Genomic DNA, 23,793 nt, shown 5'->3' on the forward strand with positions numbered 1-23,793 from the left:
ACAGTAGTTCCAAGCTGGTTTCCATGTTATAACAACTTCAGAGGCCCGTAACTCTGGCCAACCCCGCAGGGCTCATGGAAAACCGCATCGCTTTGGAGTCTATTTCCACACCAGGGAAGACATCCTAACAGCAGTTGGAAGGCGTTCACAAGATCGCGGGCAACGGTGCGGCGCTTTTCCGAAAGACCGGCGTCGGGGGAACCTCTACTCGGAGAATTGTGGTATTAGCCTAAAATCCCGAAGGACCGATCTTATCCTGTTGAGTTCCAAGCCAACTGCGGGGGAGATGCAGGATCACAAGGCCAAGACCGGGGGAGTTGGCGCCAGGATGCATATCCGTCGTCTCCTTTGCTCTCAGTGGAAGCGATGATTCACTTGGTTTGCAAAAGCACTTGCATATCCGATGCATTTTTCAATCAGCATGAGTTGCACCGAAAACCTTACCAACGCTATCACTCGTTCGCGTCTGATAACCTATTCACCCTTTCTACGTGATCTTGCAATTGACAGTTCCTCTCCTGCCTCCTGACTACAGCGTCAAATAGCCAAGCTGCAAAGCTATCGTGAAAGCCTCTTTTTAGGCCTCCACTGCTTCGCGGCACTGCTTCAGACCTTTGCGCTGTTTGCCATTCTCATCAAAGTTTTCCTCGCTCAACCAAGCTTCCAGGCCGCCCTTGATTACCGGCCACTCATCATCTGTGATGCTGAACCACGCTGTGTCTCTACGTCTCCCCTTGGCAACCACGTGCTTTCTGCCGGTTGTTAGTTCCTGACTGAGAGTGATTTTCATACATATCTTACCTGAAAATCCCTTCATATGTATACCCTAGCCGCGCAGCAGCTGCGAGACTCGGCTTATTCAAATGATTGGCTTTCCATTCGAGTCTGTAGTTGCCCAGGCCTTCGAAAGCATTCTTCATAAGAAGGTACTGAGCCTCAGTGGCGGCACGCGTCTGCTTCAGTTGCTCGCTGAAGATGATGCACCCAATCTCAATTCGTCTATGAGCTGGAACAATGGAAAGGTATGCCATCACACCCACTGGCTCGGATGATGGATCCGATTCCGGACCGGAGAATACAGTGAAGTACAACGGGTCTTTGGAGACGCTCCACTCCTTGAATGCTGCCTCGCATTCTTCGAGCTCGAGAAAAGGCTCATTGAAAAGGTATGTCCAGCGCCAAGCGTTTTCTTCCCGGCCGAGGTGCTTGAAGATAGCTTGCGCATGCGATGGTTGCAGCGGGACCAGGGAGGTGTATTGGCCGTGGAGCGGGGTATGGGACGGGGCCGTTGCCGGATCGGCGGAGGCTACGAGAGGTCCAACAGGAGGGTCCATGGTTTTGGCAGGTCTTGGTTGTGACTAATTATTCTACCAAGTTTTGGTCAAATTTGCAACGTTTTCGATGTTCAGATTAAGATATAAAGTATACGTATGAGCTCTGGACGATGACTCAGGAAGTCACGGATGGAGATCCTTCAAAGCACGACAACTTCGGCGCGAAGTGGGGCGACCGGCCCGGTCACAGGGAAGACACGCCAAATACGCCAGATACGCGCAACTTCAACGCAGGATTACTGATCTCGGTGATACTAAGACCAGTAAACTGACGAAGCCTGACTGCGAAACGGTACGTTTTCCTCAATTTGACAAGTACAGCGTTGTTGGGCATCACAATATCATGTACGGCTTTGATTAGTTGAGAAAGTGCAACTCAGCAACTGAAATAACTCCATCAAGGTGGCAGACACGACTCGACAGTTAATCAATGAAACTACGGCAATATCTAGAAGTGTCTGTCTGGCGGCTGTCTACTTTGATGATTGTTTTGAGATACACATTTGTTGAAAACCCCAGATGTCGCATCAACTTCAGCCGTAATATTCGCAAAGATGCTTGGTTTAGGGGCTCTGATTACTACACCCTCCTCCTTCATGTGGAGAGTTACTGCTCAGCGTACAAGACATCGACATTAGCTTAGATGATAAACGATCACGTAAATGTCGATGGTTGTTTCGGGCAGCCAGAGATATTACATACACCAGTAACGCTCCGGGACTCCAATGGACCAAGTTATTCGTGCCAGCCGTAGGCGATTTTGTCAAGTCCTGCATCTCTTCGTACGCCAATTGTATCTATACAGCTCCACTAACTTCCACAAATGTTGACCAAAGTTCCACTAAGCTGATTGGATATTACAAGTGCGTTCCCATATTTGGCGAGACATCAAAGCTGGAGAATCTTGGCTAGGTGGCTTTCACTTTCTGTTCTTCCATAGGCCCGAGCAAGGGGGCCATGATACCTCCACCTAAACCGATCAGACGAATCGAATCTCAGATGATACAATGTGTGAAAAACTAGAAAGAGCCAATCCAATCTAATTGAGTCCAAGAAATTAAGGCTCAATCAAGTCACGCGACTGACTTGTGTTGTTGTGACAGGTGCCCTGTAGAGTTCGGAACAGACAATTCGTGGACAGGTTGTGTGAAGCTCAATTCTCGTATTTGGTCAGCGTCGCAGCGGGTGCTACCATTCTTGAAGCTCGCAGGATACCATCAAAACGGCGGTCGGCCGCCTGCTAGCTCAAACTAAGAGGTAAGCGACGGGACTTTGGTTTGATGGTTCTTGGCGTCAACTTCTAGACTACTTCATGGATCACTTTTCGTGGCTGATCGGTCACCTAAGCAGTAAACATTTGGCGCATAATAAAGACGGCCGATCAAAGAGTGCTTTTAGTCTGACGACCTCGTTTACGCAAGGTCATGGCACAGTAAATCGTGCAGAGATATAAGCTTACCACACTGAACTCCAATACCAGAGGAGGCACAGCCTATGCAACGATGCTACACCGAGTTATCGTGCCAATGCCAACTTCATCTAGCAAGCGAGAAGGCCATAGCCATGGCGAAAGATACGATTATCAGTCATGGCATGTTTTCTGTGTTATCACTTCCCTTGATTCCAAGCTGGAGCTGACAACTATATAAACTCCAGGCACCTACCTCCTCGAGTTGATCATACACTACCCTTCACACACAGATCTCTAAACTCAGCTTTCATACAAACTCCCCACAATGGTCCAAGTCGCCCTTTCTTCAGTCACTTTGCTCTTCCTGGTGGCTCTCGCAGCTACGTCTCCTGCTCCTCTTACAAATTCTCGAGGTGTCGTCGCTGTCGGTGACTGGTCCTGGGAACATTGGGTTGAGACTATCATTGCCGACCCCGAAAGCGCTCTATCCGTCGACGAAGCCCTTGAAGCTGCGGCCAAATTCGCTGCTGCCCATGAAAGTTGGTCTTTGATCTCCTCTAATCATCTCGGCCTGGATGTCAGAGCTGGGTGTACGCATGCTAATATTATACCTGCAGATGGCTCACTTGAAGAGAGACAGGAGCAGTTTCTCGTTTGCAACGATGGCAAGCCGTCCGCATGGGTACGCAAAGCTTAGTGACTTCTACAAGACAAGAAGCCTAGACTAACACTACACAGGCACCCGATGCCGTGACGTGTATCAACTACCTTGCTGGTCTGAATGCGAACTGCGGTACTAGAACCGCGACGGCAATGTGTACCGCTGGTAATGCGCAGATTGTTGGAAGCGGCAGTGGGGCCGGAGAAGTGAGCACCAACTGGTATGTTGAACTCAATTTCTCTCAAATTCCAGAGACTCGTATGAGATGAGACTAATTCGCTTCACCTTCCAGTAACAATGTTGCTCGAACCGCTGGGCGTATCATGGATCGCTGCTGGAGATCCGACAACACCGTTCAGGGAGGCATGCCGGCTTACGAACAAGGCGCGATGTGGGTTTACGTTTCAGCTCCTCTGATCTAATTCAGAGATCGACGCGACGGATACGGAAGTGTTGTCACTCTACGGAATACGGACATAGCAGAAAACACATAACTCTTGTGACTGCAAGAACTTTTCTTGTTCAATTTAGTGCAAAATTAGTTCGGACATGTAGTTTTGATTAGCACAATTGACAGGAGCTCTAGATCATGAGATGATGAATGGAACCCATTGCTTAATACGCGGCCCTCCATTCCAAGAACCAGTTCTTCGGTTCCACCACGCCAGGTTTGCTCGAGACGTAATCCAGATACCCTTTGTAGTAGCTCAAGGGCGCAAAATCTTCTTTGAAACTTGCCTCATATATCTCGCCAGTAACATCAGTCATGGATCCATCAGATTTGCACTTGAGGATACATCTACGGTACGTCGCGATCAGGTCAGCCAACGAAATCAACAGAACTCAAGAGATTAAACTCACGCTTGCCATCTTCCCTTTCCCTTCAGTATATCTCTTATGTGGTATGTATTTCTCTCGCAGACCGCCATGCATATGATTGTTCTCGTCCAAGGGTATGTTCCTTGGGGGTTCAGACCCGCCCATGGGAAGGCCCCAGGTTTCGATCTGGCGTGGATGCTCCCTGAAGAGGTCTGGCGTGTCCTTCAATCTATCAGTACCTCTTCGGTGTTATCTCGAATCTTCCAAAAGGTGACTCACCTGAAGGCAGTCCTCGGCTTGTCTTCATCCACTTTGTTGCCCATATGCGACCTTGCGGTGGATTTTCTAGCAACGGAAGGTTCGACTCGTTCCTTGAGCGGTTCTTGAGGCTTAGGAGAGAATGGTGTCTCGTCATTTTCCAGGCGGTTAGGATCTCTAAAGTTTTTGGCAAGTAGAGTCCGGTTGATTGGTAGCATGAACTTGGAGTGACCCAATTTGGAACCAAGGGATGGCGTAAGTGTTCTAGCTTCAGCTCTGGCAGGCGCTGTCTCTCCAATAACAACTGATACGACGAGCAGCAGAAGTCCTGCTAGTTGAGAGACGTTCATCTTGAAATCTCAGGTAGTGGTCTTTTCCGGGTGCTAGTAGAGCTAGAGATGCATCACACATGTATAGAGGCTTGCATGTGGATTTCGGAGTCGGCTGTTTCCGTTTCTGAGACTGATTAAGCATGCCTATGTAGGGCCTTTGTGCAGACTTATATTGTCGAGGAACAAGCTGATGCAACTAGATTCATCAGTCCGTTTCTGGGAGTTATGCTCTACCCTTCAATCTTTTATGAGGCAAGGGCCCGATCGTGCGAATGGAAGAGACAAGGGAGAAGACTCGAACGAACACATGGGAACACAACTCCCATATACGGCGCTCTGTTCCAAAGATGTATTACACGGACCAAAGCCGCAGGGAAACGACCGTAGCACACCAACGTGCCTGGGAACTCGGCGTACCCCGAGACTCCCATAGCCGAGGTCCAAAGCAAAGCGCAAAGAAACCAACACGGACGGCGGGGAAGCTCCCCTTAGGTGGTCCCGACCTCATCAACTCGCCCAATCGAGGCAATGCTGAAGGAAGCCAGATGATTGTGAAGCTGTTGTCGAGTCTGGCCTTGTGTAAGTGTGTCACACAGTGGTGGATGACGACTTAACACCCCAGCCCCTTGCTATCTGTAGGTAAAGAAACTCATGCGCCCAGCGTTGATTGCTGTTGTACCATGCTGAATTTGGGGCTCGCCTAGGTTCCCTTAAAACTTGACACTAAAGCCTCTTCGGTATCACAACATGCTGACGCCTCTAAGCGGCAACCGCTTCAAGAACTTTCTACCTTCGCCGGGTCAAGATCTATTTATCACTGATATAAAAAGCAATATGGCCTGCATTGCACACAAATACTTCAGAGCGAGTATCGTTGCCTGTCTACATACTTGGTTCTCTTACTCTTGCACAATTTCGTATTCATTCACTCATTCAGTCGTTCCCTCATTGCCCATCATGAAAACCATCCAGTCTCTACTTATCGCGACCATCTTCATCTTTGCCCCAATAGTATTTGCCGAATGCTACAAGGACGGCATCATAGGCGAATACGACATCAACAACAACGCCCCCGTCGACCTGAGAATCGTGTGCGCTCAGCTATCGGGCAGCTACGTGAAGAATGAATTCCGCCGAATCTGCATCATGGATACGAACGGTAGAAAATGGGACTTTGAGCTTTCGGTAGGTGAGAGATCAAGTCGTGTCTTGTTCCTCCTGCGTCTTCATCTCATATGAATCATGGAAGAAACTCTACCTGACTCTATTTCATCACTGACGTGACGATAGTATATCGGGGATGGTGACCAACGCAACATCGAGATAGAGGAATGCTACAGCGGCATGAAGGCAGAAGCAGGCTGTGAGCGCGGCGGCCGGAGGAAGCATTGGAATTGGGAATACTCGTGAGTTTTTCTCTACCGGACTCGCACCTTCGCTGGGAAGATCAAACAGACTACTAATTGTCATAAATATCCCAGGGCGGATCCAAATGTCGGGCAATGCGTCAACATGCACCCGTACGACTTTGCAAGACCATTCGACGACCAGTAAGGAAGGAACGACGGCCGGGTGTAAGGGTATAGAGGGCCCTGCAAGACCATTCCCGTCACCAGCCAGGAGGCGCCCGTCTAGGTCGACGGGTCAGGTCAAACTGGCTGGGTGGTGGAGTGGTCTATGGTCAACAATCAAATTACGCCCAAAGCCTACTCGACGACAGGCTACGAGTTCGAGTTCGATTCCCAGCATGAGCACCAAGAGATGTAGCCCCCAATTCAGCACCGGGGGGGTGAACTCTTTTTGTTTTTATTCAAGTCAATAACCAAGGTCTCACCGCTCGACACGTGACCTCATTTATGGGTGCCCCGTAGCACCATCACGAAAACCAACTCGGGCACGGGGAGCTGCCTTGACGTTTTCCTCCCTTTTCGATAGATAAATAATCTTCATCTTGTACCTTGATGTCTTTAGCGTGACTATACGATACGTAGACGTCACTAATGAACGCAGAAAGCGACAAGATATGTAACATGCCCAGTTCCTTTCATAATCAATGGACCGATAAAACACGAATTCTAGCTCGGAATAAGGCCTGAATATCACAATTGAAATCAAATGAGCTCTCTCTCCAGTCGGATAACATTATCTCCAAGCACTCTTTGCCAACCTTTTATCAATTGCTTGCAACGGTACAGAAGACTGAAAATAAACGATTTAAACATCACGCAACGTCGTCCTCAGTTGCGAACCCCGGCCCGGCCCCTGTCCGACTTCCCCGCCGCCGTCCAACGGAGCACCGGAACAACGACTCCGCAGTAGCAGTCTGCCTCTCCCGGACCCCACTCGATTAAGCGCGGGGACGGGAGATTGGAACATTTAGTGTAATCAGGGGGGGATGAACTGCGAAAGGGAGAGATAATTGATTGCAACGTTGCCATCACACCAAGAACAAAAGCTATTGTGAGTTGCGAGGTCGTTCCATCTCTTGAACGGGAATTGCAGGCAGTATCTGGCTAGCCTGGTAGCTTCCGAGCGTGTGGCCCAAGAACCGAGTTCCACTCGCGCTGCGATGTTGGCTTTTATCATTATCCTTTCGTATCCTAACTTGTTTGCAATGTTTCCATCACCTGAGGGGTAGAAACCCAACAATGCAGATCCGGCTACTACCTTCTACAATCGCACAGCTCTCATCACAAAGTTATGTCACCATGGTTCGCGCCGGGTGGTCGCGCAAGCTGGGTTCCCCTCACCAAACATCCCATCCGGCTCCGAGCCCCCGCGCGCCGAGGTCACGTCCCGTCGCGTCATACCCACGATGCTCGAATGATTAGATCGAAATGGCCATTGAATCCAAGACCTCGTCCTGCCGTACTTATAGAAGGTCCAATCCTGCAATTGGCGAGGGGAATTGCAAACCAACCCCAAGCATCGTGACCAAAAAACCATTGTTCGACCCTCATGATGCGGTTCCTCACCACCGCCCTCGTCTCCCTCGCGGCAACAGCGGCAGCAGACTTCCTCTCAGGTCTCCCAACAACGCCCTACACCCCAACAGGCGGCACCATACCCGCCTCCTCTCTCTCTAAGATCATAGTCTCGTCCGCCTACGCAGACTCCGTCGACGAGAAAGGCCAAACACTCATCCCGCCAACTCTGCATGCATTTGCTACGACCTTCGCGGCGGACCTCGTCTCGTCGCTGAAACTCGATATTCCGATTGAGCTAGGCGAAGCCCCGGAGCAAGGATCCATCTTCCTGACGCTGGCGGACGATGCAAGCCTCTACAAAGACGCTGCTGGGCGCGAGACCTCCGAGGGATACTCTCTTGATGTTACGATCGACGGTGTGCTCATCACCGGCGCAAGCCCGCTCGGCGTGTGGTGGGGTACTCGGACGGTCCTACAGCAGCTCGTCCTCGGAGATGGGGAGCTGAAGTTGGGGTACGGGAAAGATAGCCCTGGATGGGGAACCCGTGGCATGATGGTGAGAGAATCCTTCAGCCCGAGCCGGAGCATGCATCGCGGGAAACGTGAACGGCCCCCGGCCGGATGCCTAAGCGAAGAGAACCTCAAGCTAACTGCCTATGCAATATGTTAGCTCGATATCGCTAGACACTACTATCCAGCCGAATTCCTCATCGAAATGTGCGCTTACATGTCCTTCTTCAAACAAAACACTTTCCAGCTGCACCTCTCAGACAATCTCTACAACAATGTTGCCATCTACTCACGCGAGCGTATGCTTTCCCTCTATGCCGCCTTCCGGCTCAACTCCGACGACCCAGCCCTCGAGGGCCTCAATAGGCGCGCAAATGAGAGCTACACTCGCGAGGTTTTCGACGACGTCCAAGCAAAGTGCGCAGCGCGTGGCGTGACGATCCTGCCGGAGATCGAGGCTCCCGGGCACGCTCTCGTGATTTCGCAATGGAAGCCCGAGCTGGGGTTGTCGAGCGACTTGAGCTTGCTGAACATTTCAAACCCGGAGACAATACCGATGGTGAAGAAGATTTGGGAGATTTTCCTGCCATGGTTCCATACCAAGACGGTCTCGATCGGTGCCGATGAGTATGTCGACCCGACGCTGAGTGAAGAGTAAGTCAAGTCACCCCCTGAAACTGGCAGTAACAAAGCATAAGCTCATCATTCAGCGCCCTGGTTGCCGAGTACACGCGATTTGTGGACGAGATGAACGACTACATCACAAGCACATCCGGTAAGAAGGTCAGAATTTGGGGGACCTTTGCGCCCTCAGTCGGCGGAACCGTCAACAAGTCCGTTTCGATCCAGCACTGGGCCAACTTTGAGGCGAACCCGCTCTACGACTTTGTCAACAATGGGTACGAGGTGCTCAACTCGGGCGACTACATCTACACGGTTGGAAAGTGGAGCGAGTGGTATGGTGTAAGTGATCAATCCAAGTTGACGTGTGTCGATGCGATGACCGGACTGACCTGGCGAAAAGCATGAACTCAGCTTGGAATTCATCTTCAATGGCTCGCCCGATGGATCGCCATTTTCGCCAAATATTTTTGATCGCACGAATGCATCAAACAATGCCGCAAGGGACAGTGCATCGTTGCTGGGCCATATTGCGCCGCAATGGAACGATTTTGGCCCGAATGCAACGACGGTGACGGAGGGATACTACCAATGGAGGAATGGCTTGCCTGCGCTCGCGGACAAGCAGTGGGGAGGACAAGTTGCTGAGGCTGATTACCAAGGCCTTTTCTCTGCGTTGCAGCCTCTCGCGCCGGGGCAGAACCTTGATAGAAGGATCGCATCCACTGGATCGACGATCGTTGAATACGACTTCAAGCAGGGACGAGGTAGCAACGGCACGGCTGTTGAAGATTTGTCGGGCAACAATTACCATGCAACCACGACGTGCGCGATGGGCGACGAGGGTGCCATCCTGGCGTCTTCGTGTAGGATCACGACTCCGCTGACGCAAAAGGGAAGGAATTACACTCTTTCTTTCTCGATCAAGCCCACGTCCGACGCCAAGGGAGCCATCTTCAGCGGTGGAGACAGCGGATTGTGGTTTGGCAATGGGACTGTGGACGCCGTCATGCTCTTTTCAGGGGAGAGCACGTACGCGCTCAATTACACGTTCCCCGTGGGGTCGTGGACAGATGCGAGCCTCATTGGCAGGGGGAGGCAGACGTTCCTAGACGTTGGAGACGGCGAGCCCAAGGAGTTTTTGACAGTAATGGGCTGGAACGGGGCCCGGTTTGTCTGGCAGCCGATTGCGGTGGAGGCGCCGTTGGCAACAGTCGGAGGCAGTGGATTTGAGGGTGTCATCAGCGGGATGAAGCTGGTTGACCATGCCTAGAATAGCTTTATTATCGGAGAGGCTTATGTTGATATTTTCTCCAAGCCTCACCAGCTTCGGACTGTTAACCTGCTTTGGATGCTGTGGTCCTTGGAGATGGAAATTCGATGTCATGCGGAACGGGGTTGACTGAGTCGTACGTCGTGACGTGAATATTGCCCACACTTTCTGTCCACAATCTGTATCCGAACAAAGCTGGGACTCTGTCTCCGTACTCCGTAGCAACTCGCCTGGTCGTAGGGCTCAGGGCGTGCTAGCCAATGTGGACATGAAACTTGGCACCATCATCTGTACCATGTGCCAAAACATATTTAGCTAGTTTTAGTGTCTATTACATCGGTCCGGATGGTGTGTAAACGGCGTCACGGCAGCCATCCTGCGGGCATTTGACAGATTGTGCCAGAAGGTTCTTTTTTTTGCAACGGTTTTTGGTTGTTTTGGGATGCAGATCTCTATCGTTGTCTGACCCCTGGCCAAAACACCAGAGCGTCAGCGATGCAATATAGTCGATGTCACATTCGAGGCTCGATGTAGTGGCATGGCCGACCCGGGTGACCGATCGGGGTCCTTCGGGGTCTTGCGTCGTGCGTGACTGCCAGGGGCCAGAGGGTAGGATTGAGAGGTTTTGGGCGTTGAAAGCCCCGGCAACGGCAACGGGATGCTCGCCGCAGGGATGACCGACGGGCCAGGGGCTGAATCAGGGTCCAGGACGGGGTTTCTGGTTGCTGGCCGGTGGAAAGCTGCCCAACCGTTGAACAGAGCTGTAGAAGCAGGGCGTACGGTTTCGATTAATTCTTTCCCTCAGTAATAACGAGCGAGGGCTTTTCGAAATCTCCAGGGACCGGACAATGCCCACTCCCCAATCGTGCCTGGCACATTTGGCTCGCTGGCGATGCTGACACTGCTATTTGCGGGATAGGCTGAAGCGAGCGATGGTTTGGTGGCCAGGAGACGGGATGACGATGGTTTCGGCTGATGTACGATGGGATTTCACCGTCTCATTGTCTGCTGAATTGTGGAATGTGCATGATTGGGGCGACGGAAAGGGAACGGATGAGTGCGGAGGTCGTCTGGAGCAACTGGTTCAGGTTGACTCGAGATCAGGTGGTCCCGTGTTGATGGGAGGTTGCTGCTGCTGTGGGATACAGGAGACCAAAGGCCAAGATCGATTACGTGTTGGACCGTTGGTCTCGACTCTGAGATGAAAGACTAATGGGCCATTGGAGATGGTCGTCAAACATGTGAGGCCATGATTTGTCGGTGATAAAATGAAGGGCGTGTCAGAGCTGCGATTGGAACTTGGAAGATGCATAGGAGGTCCGGAGACACTGGATCGCTGGGGTACGTACCGCGCGTGTCCTTCAAGGTGCCCTTGTGTGCCTAGCTGTGTGTGCGCCATTCACGTGCACGGTACGGGATTACAGCATATTTGCGGGGCCAAGCGGGGCAGCTGCCGGTTGGAAACTTGGAATCGAAGAGTAACAAGTTGAGAAGGAGCAGGGCCATTGACTCGGAGCCCCGCTCTTTCCCTTGTTTGGGTTCGAATCCCTTGCAAACCATCTTGATGGTCCCACTATTTCGCCTCTTACTTTCCCCGATCCCCGAGTACGTACCGAGTCACGGGCTTCCAGGCGGATCCGCATTCCGCACTGTACGTACCTGTTTGACGTCCGCGATCTCACGCACAATTCTACCGTAGCTTCACAGTGTCTTCTTCTCTTCATTCTGCCCATTCCTCCAGAGAGTCCACCATCTTTTTTTTTGCTGTGCAGATCTCGTCGCATGCTGTGCAGCAAAATCCCAATTCTTGGTTCCTCACCGCTCACCTGGTGACCCTCCCGAAATCTCCCACGTCTATGGTTCATCGGTCTGCCCTCTCCGATTTTTATCGAGGATCGAGCTGCCCATTCCATTTTCTCCCCTCATCGACCTTTGGCAGGGGCATGGGGTGGAATTGGCTTGAGTATCGACTCTGAAAGTGGTCTGTACGAGTGGGGACCAGGATCAGCCCAAGTTCTCAAGGATCCCGGAGCCAGTCCCGTCATCGACTTTCCTCGCTGTGGTTGGCCTTCCCCCTCCTCGGTTTGCTGCTCACATGGAAGCAAGTGGGCGACGTCCAAGGTCCACAAGACTTCGAGTGTGACAGCAATATGGATGACAATACGGCTAGGGAGGAAGTCGATCAAGAGAAGAAAGAAGAGAAAGGAAAGAGAATAGTGTCGAGCGGTGACCGAGGGGAGCGTCCTGGCAGCAACAGCCAAGGCAACGTCCATCTCCCCGTTGGTCAATGACAGTCAAGACTCAGACATCAGTCCATCGGCCCGTCGTCAGTGTTGCATGGCACACGACACTGGAAATCCCGAATCCAACCAGCCAGCCAGTACGGATAGTCTACGGATACTCCAATCTTGCTTTGCAGACCAGATGATTACACTTTGCTCATCATCGTTACAGGCGCCCTCAGATCCCTCTGCTCAGATTTGCCTGCACTACCGGTACCGGTATTGTCTTTCGACAAAGGACAAAGGATCAAGGGTCGGTCTGGTCTGGCCGCCGCCACCATCCCAAAACCATCTGCGCCGTCCCACCATCTCGCCTCGTTAGCCTCCGATCTCTCTTCAGGCGTCAACGTGCAAACACTTTTCTCGACCTAACCACCACCACCACTACGGAGTAGAGTCCTACGAATGGTCTTAGGCCTTTAGGGTAACGGACGGATGGGACACACACAAATACTGTTCAGAACACACGCGGAAACATACCACCGCCATCGATTTCCCATCCACGCGCGGCGTGCCCTTACGCTAAGGTCGTCTAGACCCCTAAAACATGCAACCGAACAGCAGTCTAGATTGCCACACGCACACCGGTTGGGCATGCATCTGAACTTGCCCTCTAGCTACCTTAGCTGAGGCTGCGGAATCCGGCTCAAATGTCGCCAAATTATTGCGTCTCTGCTGCAGAGTGACAAACTACACACTTTCTTCGCCGGCCGCTAAAGTCTAGCGCATCTCAGATTCTCCGAGGGTCTCCCATCAACGCAAAACGGAGCCAAACGAGGGACGCCCCTCCATTCCACATTCCACCGCCAAACTGCCCACCAACACTCACTCACCCACGCGCACCGTGGCACCCACGCCCTCCATGCTCTAGGTCTCCAGTTGCCCTGTGGGAGCCTGTGGGAGGACCTCTGGGAGAACGCCTCGAGGAGGATGCAGAAGCCTGGAACCCCTGTTCCCGTGGGTTGCAATGGCCAATCTCCAAACCGCCCAAAGAACCGGTTTCCCATCCAGGGCAAGGATATGCGCCGCCTTGGCCTGGCCCTGGGTCCTGCCTGCACTACCGTCACCCTCAAGTCTTCTCGCTACTGCGCCGTGCCCCCCAACCCTCTCGAACAATGCTCATCCCGGCTTCCGGGATCCCTGCTCCACCTCAGCGGGGAGGGGCGGCATTTCAGTCATGCCCGCCGCCTCACCTTTGAAAGCAAGCATGCTTCTTCTCCTTGATTTGGGGGACTTGGATCTGAACTTGATCTGACCTTGCCTACCTTGCCTTACCTTGACCTGAATTGTTGACGACGACGGACTACGGCTACGTTGTTGACAACGACAAACAACATTTCCCATCGTTTGTCGTTGCCGTAAACTGCATCAAAATTCCTTGTACCATGGGCAGGGCAAACTTCATCATCCCACTCTCCAACAACCTGCATGAAGTATGAACAAGATATCAGAAGGCGCCCGCGAATGGGAGACATTCAAGTGCGTATACCTCTCTCCGAGCTTGGGCTTAAGCTTCGGAGCATGACGCTTCTAGCTGTTCAATAACTGACAAAATCGACTTTCTAGATATGATTCTTTCCACATTCCCAATGCCGTATTCAACAGTCCCGACCGACCGATCCCGTTCTCATCCATCTCGTCGTCTCCGGATACTGGCCTCACTTCCTTTGCGCAGCTAGGTGCCTTGCGACTAAACGCATCGCGCGCCTTGATTTCACTATTCGATCGTCAGCATCAATACATCGTCGCCGAGGCTACTCGGTCCATGCCCCTGGCACCGAATACCAAGTACAAGAGGCAAAATCATCTTTGGCTTTGCGGGACAGCCATCCCTCGCGACTTTGGAATTTGCGAGCATGTTTTGATAGGGGCGACCCACGCGGCCCCCAACAGCCTCCACCCGACAGCACACATCACTGACGATAACGAACTTCCCGTGTCTGTAGTCCCGGATCTTGCTGCTGACCGACGATTCTGCAATCGCCCTTACATTGAAGCGGCGCCGTACAACCGCTTTTATGCGGGTGTTCCCATCCGGTCTCCCAAAGGGATAAACATTGGCGTTTACTGCATCTTTTCTGACAAACCGAGGAATGGTCTCGACACAGAGGAGTTGCAGTTTATGCGCGAGATTTCCCAGACAGTAATGGAATATCTCGACGCGAGAAGAGTAAATGAAAGCTACCGCCGAAGCGAGCGTATGGTGCAAGGATTAGGGAACTTCATCGAAGGTAGAGACGACCCAGTGCCGACTACGAGAACCACGCCTCGAGCGTCTTTGAACGGATTTGAGCTTCCCAGGCTGGCGGTATCACTGCCCGACGCGGATCCGCCGTCACCTAGATCTTCCGAATCCCCGGAGCCCGTCCGCCCAGGCATCAACCCGATCAAAGCAGACTCGAATGATTCATCGACCAAGGTCGAATCGAGCGACTCGGTCGAGACCACTGCCACGACTGCGACAGTAGCCACCACTACCTCAAGCACGGCGCCACCCGACCCGCATTTGACAGAAACCATCAAGATCTTTTCAAGGGCCGCCAATGTGATCAGGAAATCCCTCGAAGTAGATGGCGCCTTGTTCTTGGATGCGAGCATCGGCTCATTTGGTGGCCTTGTGACCGGTCCACGGAGGGCCAGTGAAGTAGCAGACCACACATTTTCTAGCAGCGAGGACAGTCTTTCCGAGAAGTCCGAAGACGTCAACGACAAATGGTGTAAGAGCTTTGGAAGGTCGTCGACGATGGACGACATTGCCAATGGCGTCAGTGCACCACAACTCAGCCGTCTAACTTTGCGCGAAAAGTTCCTCAGGAAATTGCTCCGTCGATACCCCAACGGCAAGGTTTTCAGCTTCGATGAGACGGGCCAATGGTTGTCCGCCGACTACGAAAGCGACGATGCCGACATCACCCCTACGGAAGAACACGATCTCCCGGCCACACATCCTGAACAAAAAGCAGCACATTCGTACTTTACGAGGCGGAACGAAGCCAAGACCATCATCGACATCTTCCCGGGCGCGAGGAGTGTAGCTGTGATACCGCTGTGGGATCCTTCAAAGGAACGATGCTTTGCCGGGGGCTTTGTGTGGAGCAAGAGCGCAACTCGGATATTGACGCCTGCAGCGGATCTGCCTTTCTTGCGAGCATTTGGGATGGTCACCATGTCTGAGGTTATTAGATTGGATGCGGTTCTGGCAGAGAAGGCAAAGACAGACATCTTGGGTTCACTCAGCCACGAGCTCCGATCGCCGCTCCATGGTGTGGTCGCTGCTGCAGAACTTCTTCACGATACCCAGTTGGACGCTTTCCAGGTCGATGTAATCCACACCATCGAGATTTCGGGCAAAACTCTTCTCGACACAATTGATCACGTAGGTTTATCATGACGCTTCCTGGGCCTTAGTTAACGTGCTGACTCGTTACAGTTGCTTGACTACAGCAAGGTCAACACGTACCTGCGAGCTTCCAAGTCCCAGCGGAAGAATAATGGCCCAGGGCGTGGGCTGCGACAAGAAGCATCGGCATCGATCGAGGCTGGTATGATGAGCTTGGTTTCCGACGTCCACCTTGACTTGCTTGTAGAAGAGGTCATTGAGAGTGTTTTCATCGGCTACAGCTTCCACCACATGGTTGCCAACTCCCTGGCGCGCCACGGTTCGTCGTCAGGACCTCCAACACCGGCCCAAGAGAAGCTGGATGCCATTGCGACGTCCGATGGGCTAGGCCACAGGCGGAAACCCTCAGACGCGCCGGCTGCCGCTTTGAAGGACGTCAAGATTCTTGTCGACATCGATCCGCACTGCGCGTGGGTAGTCCACACGAATCCCGGCGCCATCCGTCGGATAGTCATGAATCTTTTTGGAAATGCGCTCAAGTACACATCCAGGGGATTCATCAAGGTCCACCTGAGGCAAGAGGAGGTCGTACACAAGACTTCTCGGTCGGCATCGATGGTTGTGCTCACCGTCACCGATTCGGGCAAAGGAATCACCGAGGAGTTCCTGCACAATAAGCTCTTTACTCCGTTCTCCCAGGAAGACGCACTCGCACCGGGTACTGGTTTGGGTCTCAGTCTTGTCAGACAGATTGTGGCAGGCCTCGGTGGCACAATCAGTGTGGAGAGTCAGGTTGGCCATGGAACGAGTATCACGGTATCGATGCCACTGGTGCTATCTCGCAAAGCGAGTAGTAGGGGACGCAAATTTTCGGCCGACTTGAACGCCCTGGCCGGAACACGACTCTCGGTGTGTGGGTTTAGCAGGGGACTTGAAGATTCGGAAGAGCTTCGCGCCGGTGGACTGGATCTTCCTGTGGAAAGCTTGCCGTTCAAGTGGATGGATCTTAAGCTCAACGAGGACAGCCGAACTGCATCCAAGACGGATCTGATGGTTTGCAGCGAGGAGGCATTTAGACGTCTCGGCCTGTCAGAGACTGGAGGTGTGGATACCCCGCTCGTCGTAGTCTGTGGCAATGCCGAAGCTGCCCAGAAACTGGCAACTTCCTACCGGCGCTCCCTTCGCCACGAAGCTGTCATGGAGTTCATAGCCCAGCCGTGAGTCCTCTTCTTCTCTCCGCGAAAAATTCAAAGCTAACTGTGATTCAGTACTGGCCCTAGAAAGGTTGCAAAGGCTTTGGCATGTGCACTTGATCGCTGGAAGCAAAGACAGCCTACGAAGACGATACCCGTCAGTCCCCTGTCGGATGCCTTCCCGGGGCCTGCTCCATCGCCACGTGCATTGAAGTCGGACGCCTTGTTGACGAGACCGCGAGCGCAGTCCGAGTCGGTCAAAATGGTACGGGTGGCCTCGCCTGCTACCGAGATCGTATCTCAGTCACCGGGAGACAGCTGGATTGCTAATACCAACGATTCCAACTTTACTTTGACACTCCCCTTCCGCCCGGCCGCGTCAGCAGCGGCGCCCGCTACTTCGACAGCTTCAGCTAGAGGCAACATGAACTCCAGCGTCAGCCCGTCTCCTGGAACCGTTAAGTCACCGCTAGAGTTCCTTTTGGTAGACGATAATCCGATCAATCTCAAGGTTTGTTTATCTGTCGGGGACGATGCTAGTGCGTTCAGAGGCTAATGGTATCAGATTCTATCGGCATATATGAAGAGGCTGCAAAAACGGCATGCCACTGCTTCCAACGGCCTTGAGGCCCTGCAGACTTATACGTCTAATCCGCAGAGGTTCTGCTGTATTCTCATAGGTATGAGTCGATATGCGGGACGGTAGACGAAGGCAGTGACTAATAGTGCACAGATATAACAATGCCTGTAATGGATGGGCTTGAAGCTACAAGGCGCATCAGGAAGTTTGAACGGGCACACAACCTCCCACCCGTGACGATTATTGCCATCACGAGTTTGGGATCGGCCGGCGCTCGACAGGAGGGTTTCGCAAGCGGAATGGATTTATTCTTGACACGACCAGTGACCATGACAGAACTGGTCAAAATATTGAAACAGAGAAAACTAGTGGACGAGGCGGCGGAAAAAGAGGTCCTATCTTAGCTGGGAAAAGGGGGGACCTTAGGCGTTGTAGAATGGTGGCGTGACTTGCGCATTGGGGCGGTAGTATCGCTGTTGCATGGGTTTCCTTTTCTTGTTGCTTGGTCCAAGTTTCGCAAGGCGTTTGGGAGGTACACGATTTGATGGATTGGTCCTGCATAGGTCCTAGAAGCGCTCAAAAGGGGGAACATCTTTTTCACGGCCACTGGTACGAACAAGTTTGACGAGGGTCATGGCGCCGTTGGGAGGTATTATACTCGACGATTGGTACCGAGATAGTACAGGAATGCTCGGGACGCAGGTAGTCGAAATGAACAGTCGGCTCAGTGCAGTCGGTATGAATGTTTTAGGCCGTATCGTATAATCGAGTGACTTGTGAGCGTTTGCGGCGTCTGGGCGGCTCCGGGTGGACAACATCGCAGGATCGAGTTCGTGCGCAGTGGCGTAATTTTGATTGAGTTGATACTCAAGCACTAGAAGTAAAAGTATCGTTCTGGGATAAAATGATTATCAACCAGATAGCGCCCAATCGCCTTCACCTGAGAAGCGAAGGATTGTGTCAAGATCAGAATGGATTCTTCGAATATTCTTCGAGTATTCCTTCTAACACTCGCTAGGACTATGTTAGCCATCGGGAGGTCCCGATGGCTTTTTTTTTGACAGGTGGCTGTTTAATTATGAGAATAATTACTTGAGCGCACGGGAGAGATAAGAATAGGAACAGGGGGCAGAACATTGGTGATGTGGACGTGCGGGACCTCGGCTTTTGCCCGGCATGTTTAGGACTTTAGGGCCTTTGGGTTTGACCAGTTTGGATGCGATTCATTTCATTGCTATTCCAGTTTAATGGTCTTGGAAGCTTCATTGTACGAAATGAACAGCAGAGGAATGACGATATCAAGTGTTGGGGAAAGAGACGTGTGCCGAGTATCCTGTACAATTTTCCAGATTGGAAGCATGGTTTCGGCCGACGTTCAAGAATCAACAGACTCAAGTTCGACAAAAGAATCGGGCCGAACGATTTCAAAAGTCTTTTTTCGCTTTTCCCGTTTGCCATGTTCGTCGCAATTCGAACCATCAATGGCAAGGGGAAGAGCGAAACCACTGATAAGGCTTCACTCGCCCGGGACACGGGTTGACCCCTACGCGTCCACGTTGGGTCTCTTCTGTTATCTTTGGTGGGTGTGGTCAGGGGGCGCATAATGAACGGTCGCTCCGGGATGCAGAGATAGCTATCCGCGGGCTCTTGTTCTGCGAGTCTGCATTCTGCAGTGGTTGCAGTGGTTCGTTATTGGACGTCCAGAGGCTGACTGATCAGCTCACCTCTGGACGAGTTGTTTCCTACCATACTTTCTTGCGATGTCAATCACCAACAAGTTTTCGCGATGTTTGCTGTATTCATTCATGATCACCCTCCCTTCCGAAACCCAGATTTCCGCTTCCGAAAAGAGCCGTCTCTTATCAGAGAGACGAGTGGATTCGGGATCCAATTCCCCACTGCGATTGTATGTGTCAGCGGGGAGGGGGAAGGGGGTCCTTGTGGGCTGTGGACGAGCCCAATCTTGCGGGGTTGGATTTCCAGGTTGAGGAGCATTGCCTGTGTGGATGTTGGGAGACATCGTGAGGAAATCAAGGTGAACCTCCTAAGAAGTTAGGATCGAATGGACAGTAGCTTGCGTTTCGGGATTGGTCTTGGACTCGGGAGTCTGGTTGGACGACATTGGAACACTGGAGCCATAGCAATCTAAACCGTGTGCCCGGGTAGCCCGACCTGCGTTGTCCAGAAAGGGCATCGTTCTATCGCCGGGGGAGGCGTCGACTCGAAGGCATGGTTCGACAGCCAGCTGATAAGATTTTGGGGGTATTGAAGAGACGACGAGACGACAGCCAACGCGGTAAGGGCTGTGATAGGACCAGATAGTGAGTGGCACGACACCCTCTCCCCATCTTCTCACTGCTGGCGTTCTTCTGTGGACGCCATATGCATGAGCACCGCTGTACCACGTGAACACGTCCATCTCCAGCGCGCTCCCTCAGCCCAAGCATCCATTGAACGCCGCCAAGCCCGTTTCCCCAAAGTGATCGACCCTTTCGTTCTGTTGCAGCGAGTGTTCCATTGCAGCCAACGCGTTCAATGGGCTTACCCAGGAGAAGCCTAGAAGGAGGGGGGAAGAGGTGCATGATAGGGTGGGCAATGACATCACGAGGCTACATGAGCTGGAGAAACAAGCCTTTTTGGCGAGGTGACCATCTTCTCGCCTTGTGGTTTACCGCGCTGTAGGCTGTGGTTTCCCTGTAACCGATCAATTCCTGGGGAAAGACGGACTGCTTGGAACGTGGAAGATGGGGTTTCGACTCCTTCTAGGACGCCAACACCGCGGTCCCGATAGGAGAAGTGTTTAACCCCCTCTATGCTTCCCCCGAGTTACCCGAGATCTAGTCACAATGGTCATTCGTGAGCAGTAGCAGTCGGTTATCTTCATCCTCAAAATGAAGTAAACAAGAGGCTCACTACTACTAAGCCATAGACCATAGATAGAGACGACGAAGTCACTGATACACAGAGTCTACACACCGCGGTTAAACATGATTCAGCATCCCAGCCATCAGGCAAGGCGAGACTACCAGAAATGGGTGTGTCATGGTGCTGTCTGGGTTAACGTCCTGATACGCACGAACCAACGAACCAAGCGGCGCCCCGAAGTGGTGGTGCCCGTCTGGGTGGTTGTGGTGGTGGTGGTGGCTTGACACGCACACGCTCACCACGCCCCAGGGACGCCTGAACTGGCCTGTCATCGTAATCAATCATCAAAGGCCGCCCCCGAAGCTGCCAGCCTGCCAAAGATAATCGCGGTCCCGGAGGTGGGTGGTCCCCTGGTCCAGGTTCTCCCTCCTCGAGGCTCGTTACCGGCTGGCTGCACCCAAAACCGCCCCCGTCTGTCAAGCCGCCACAATCGGGTTTCCCACTTTAGATGGTGGATACGTAGATAAAGACGATCATTTGAGTGAAGCATCATTTCATGCCATTGTCAGATTTGGGAACCAGCGGTTCAAGTGTCATCGAAGACTCTAAATGTTGCCTCAACCATTAACCAGACGTAATCACAGATTTGAACATCGCAAATAGCCCAGACAACTCGGCTTCAGCCCAAGAGGCTTGGGCAAGCTGAGAGATCCACTGATCGTGAGCTGTGCATCTCGGCCAGTTTCCACTTTCTCTCCTCACTTCCGTCAGGTCCTTGCGGGGCGTGGGGGGAAAAAGAGGAGGCCCGAGGCGGACAATTCGTTTGTCTGTCTTTCAGACTCTCTCTCGGCTTTCCTCCTGGCAGCCTGGCAATTGTCAAATAGAAGAGGAGCAAAAGATTAGCGCATCGTCTTGAACGAGAGAGCTCCATGCCCAAGGCCGGGGGTCCCCCCTCGCCCCTTCTATCCTACCACCCCCCGGCCGCAGCCAGGCCCTCCCGTCCGTTTCTTGTCGCATTGGACGTAGCCGCGCTTCTGTGTCATTTGAATGTGTGTGACTCGCCCCGTCCCCGTAGATGGTACTGGGCCGGGCTTGCTTGCTTCAAGCTTGACTGCCGGATAGACTAGTCTAGTCTGTACCCTGGACCGAGACCACTCTTCTTGCGTGTGTTGAACGTGGTTTAGTTCTAGTCCCGTACGAAAAAGCTGATGGAGACAGTTGGAGAGAAAGTCTGGGCTACTAAAGAATGGCTTAGTCCCCTTTTTCTTACCACACACCTCGGTTCCCATGTAACGCACGCGGTCTTTTTTCTTCACTGCCAAAAAGACGCGGTCCCTTACCCTTTCTTCGTGGAGTGCGTGTGTGTCTGTGCCAACATTTTCAACATTTCCATTACGTTCATTTAATACTCCTGCTCCTCATTGCCGCATCTCCAGACTCCTCCCCCGCAAACTCGTCCGTCTACCCCGTCTCCCCCCGGCGAGAAACGTTACCGAGCGAGGCTGTCCGAATCCGGGGTTCTACAACGACCAACAAAGAATTGAGTCATCTACATACCAAAATCGACGACCTACCGGGTCGATTGAGTTGTCCACCACTTGTGGACTGACAACCACACGATACCCTCAACCACAACACTCATAACCTCACAATCACCAACGACTAGAGACCGCAAACATGGAAGCGGCTCCCCGCGTCTCCGCCGACCAGGCCCTCGCCAGGCTGGGCTACAAGGCCGAGCTCCCGCGCAACTTGTCCATGATGTCCATCCTCGGCCTCTCCTTCGCCATCATGGCCGTCCCCTTCGGCCTCAGCACCACAATGTACATCACCCTGACCAACGGCCAGGCCGTCACCGTCCTCTGGGGCTGGGTCCTCGTCTCCATCATCTCCCTCTGCATCGCCGCCTCCCTCGCCGAGATCTGCGCCGTCTACCCGACCGCCGGCGGCGTCTACTACTGGTCCGCCATGCTCGCGCCCGCCGGCTGGGCGCCGCTCGTCAGCTTCGTCGACGGGTGGCTTACCCTCGTCGGAAACTGGACTGTTACACTGAGTATCAACTTTAGCGGTGCGCAGTTGATTCTCAGCGCGATTAGTGTTTTCAACGAAGACTTTGTCGCGAATACGTGGCAGACTGTGCTTTGCTTCTGGGCTGTCATGTTGGTTTGCGCTGGAGTGAATGCTTTTGGATCGCGGTACCTGGATCTGATCAACAAGGTGAGTTTGGCATGCTTTGAGAAATTCGTCTTGGAATAGGGGTGCTAACGAATGTTTTCACAGGTCTGCATCTACTGGACTGGTGCCTCCGTTCTCATCATCATGATCACTATCCTGGTCATGGCCCCCAGCAAGAGATCTGCCGAGTTTGTCTTCACCCACTACGACGCTTCTGCCAGTGGATGGGCTCCCGGCTGGTCATTCTTCGTCGGTCTGCTCCAAGGTATGTCCGCCAACGTCCTCCACTCACTAATACAGCCCAATTGACCCTTCTCTCAGCCGCCTACACCCTCACCGGCTACGGCATGGTCGCCTCCATGTGCGAGGAAGTCCAGAACCCCGAACGCGAAGTCCCCCGCGCCATCGTCCTCTCCGTCGCCGCCGCCGGCGTCACCGGTGTCATCTACCTCATCCCCATCCTCTTCGTCCTCCCCGACGTCACCATGCTCCTCGAGGTCGCAAACTCCCAGCCCATCGGCCTCCTCTTCAAGACCGTCACCGGCTCCGCCGCCGGCGGCTTTGGCCTCCTCTTCCTCATCCTCGGCATCCTCATGTTCGCCGGCATCGGCGCCCTGACCGCCGCCTCCCGCTGCACTTACGCTTTCGCCCGCGACGGCGCCATCCCCGGCTACAAGCTCTGGAGCCGCGTCAACCACAAGCTCGACATGCCCCTCTGGGCTCTCGGTCTGTCTACGGGTGTCGACATGATCCTCGGCTGCATCTACTTTGGCTCCAGCGCCGCCTTCAACTCCTTCACCGGTGTCGCCACCATCTGCCTGTCCACCAGCTACGGTGTGCCCGTTCTCGTGAACCTCATCCAGCGCCGCCGTGCCGTCGCTAACTCACCCTACCCGCTCGGCAAGTTCGGCACTGCAATCAACTGCATCTGCATCGTCTGGATCTGCTTCGCCGTCATCATCTTCTGCATGCCCGTCAGCTTGCCCGTCGACGCCTCGACCATGAACTACGCCTCTGTTGTCTTTGCCGGTTTCGCCTTCATTGCCATTACGTGGTACTTTGCCTACGCGAGAAAGAACTTCCACGGGCCCCCGGTTGCCAAGGAGGAGTTCCAGCCTGGGCCGGAGGGCACGCTGGAGGGAAAGATTCCGGGAAACGTTGACTCGGAAACGACGGCGAGTACGGAAAAGAAATGATCCTTTTTGGCTTTCT

The 23,793-nt window shown here is 53.0% G+C and overlaps 6 protein-coding genes across 6 annotated transcripts; 5 read left to right on the top strand and 1 right to left on the bottom strand.

Annotated features, from left to right (window-relative positions):
• Window positions 1–577: 577 nt before the first annotated feature.
• N0V96_009963 (uncharacterized protein) lies at window positions 578–1,334 on the bottom strand (the record flags this gene model as incomplete). Its single annotated transcript, XM_053197340.1, has 2 exons — window positions 578–752; window positions 826–1,334. 2 exons carry the CDS (start codon window positions 1,332–1,334, stop codon window positions 578–580), a joined length of 684 nt encoding a protein of 227 aa, XP_053045218.1.
• A 1,736-nt stretch (window positions 1,335–3,070) lies between these two features.
• On the top strand, window positions 3,071–3,828 carry N0V96_009964 (uncharacterized protein; the record flags this gene model as incomplete). The annotated part of the gene is made up of 4 exons (XM_053197339.1): window positions 3,071–3,284; window positions 3,363–3,427; window positions 3,484–3,626; window positions 3,699–3,828. The coding sequence occupies 4 exons, from the start codon at window positions 3,071–3,073 to the stop codon at window positions 3,826–3,828; spliced, it is 552 nt and encodes a 183-aa protein (XP_053045217.1).
• A 1,944-nt stretch (window positions 3,829–5,772) lies between these two features.
• N0V96_009965 (uncharacterized protein) lies at window positions 5,773–6,369 on the top strand (the record flags this gene model as incomplete). The annotated part of the gene is made up of 3 exons (XM_053197338.2): window positions 5,773–6,000; window positions 6,106–6,221; window positions 6,297–6,369. The coding sequence occupies 3 exons, from the start codon at window positions 5,773–5,775 to the stop codon at window positions 6,367–6,369; spliced, it is 417 nt and encodes a 138-aa protein (XP_053045216.2).
• Window positions 6,370–7,776: 1,407 nt separating this feature from the next.
• Window positions 7,777–10,146, top strand: N0V96_009966 (uncharacterized protein; the record flags this gene model as incomplete). The annotated part of the gene is made up of 4 exons (XM_053197337.2): window positions 7,777–8,298; window positions 8,413–8,906; window positions 8,963–9,215; window positions 9,277–10,146. 4 exons carry the CDS (start codon window positions 7,777–7,779, stop codon window positions 10,144–10,146), a joined length of 2,139 nt encoding a protein of 712 aa, XP_053045215.2.
• Window positions 10,147–13,863: 3,717 nt separating this feature from the next.
• On the top strand, window positions 13,864–17,945 carry N0V96_009967 (uncharacterized protein; the record flags this gene model as incomplete). Its single annotated transcript, XM_053197336.2, has 6 exons — window positions 13,864–13,907; window positions 13,995–15,804; window positions 15,859–16,985; window positions 17,037–17,472; window positions 17,527–17,641; window positions 17,695–17,945. 6 exons carry the CDS (start codon window positions 13,864–13,866, stop codon window positions 17,943–17,945), a joined length of 3,783 nt encoding a protein of 1,260 aa, XP_053045214.2.
• Window positions 17,946–22,083: 4,138 nt separating this feature from the next.
• N0V96_009968 (uncharacterized protein) lies at window positions 22,084–23,777 on the top strand (the record flags this gene model as incomplete). The annotated part of the gene is made up of 3 exons (XM_053197335.2): window positions 22,084–22,623; window positions 22,687–22,846; window positions 22,903–23,777. 3 exons carry the CDS (start codon window positions 22,084–22,086, stop codon window positions 23,775–23,777), a joined length of 1,575 nt encoding a protein of 524 aa, XP_053045213.1.
• Between the last annotated feature and the right edge of the window lie 16 nt (window positions 23,778–23,793).

The sequence above is a fragment of the Colletotrichum fioriniae genome (assembly GCF_027942845.1).
Source record: "Colletotrichum fioriniae strain IMI 355084 chromosome Unknown scaffold_13, whole genome shotgun sequence".
NCBI classification, from domain to species: domain Eukaryota; kingdom Fungi; phylum Ascomycota; class Sordariomycetes; order Glomerellales; family Glomerellaceae; genus Colletotrichum; species Colletotrichum fioriniae.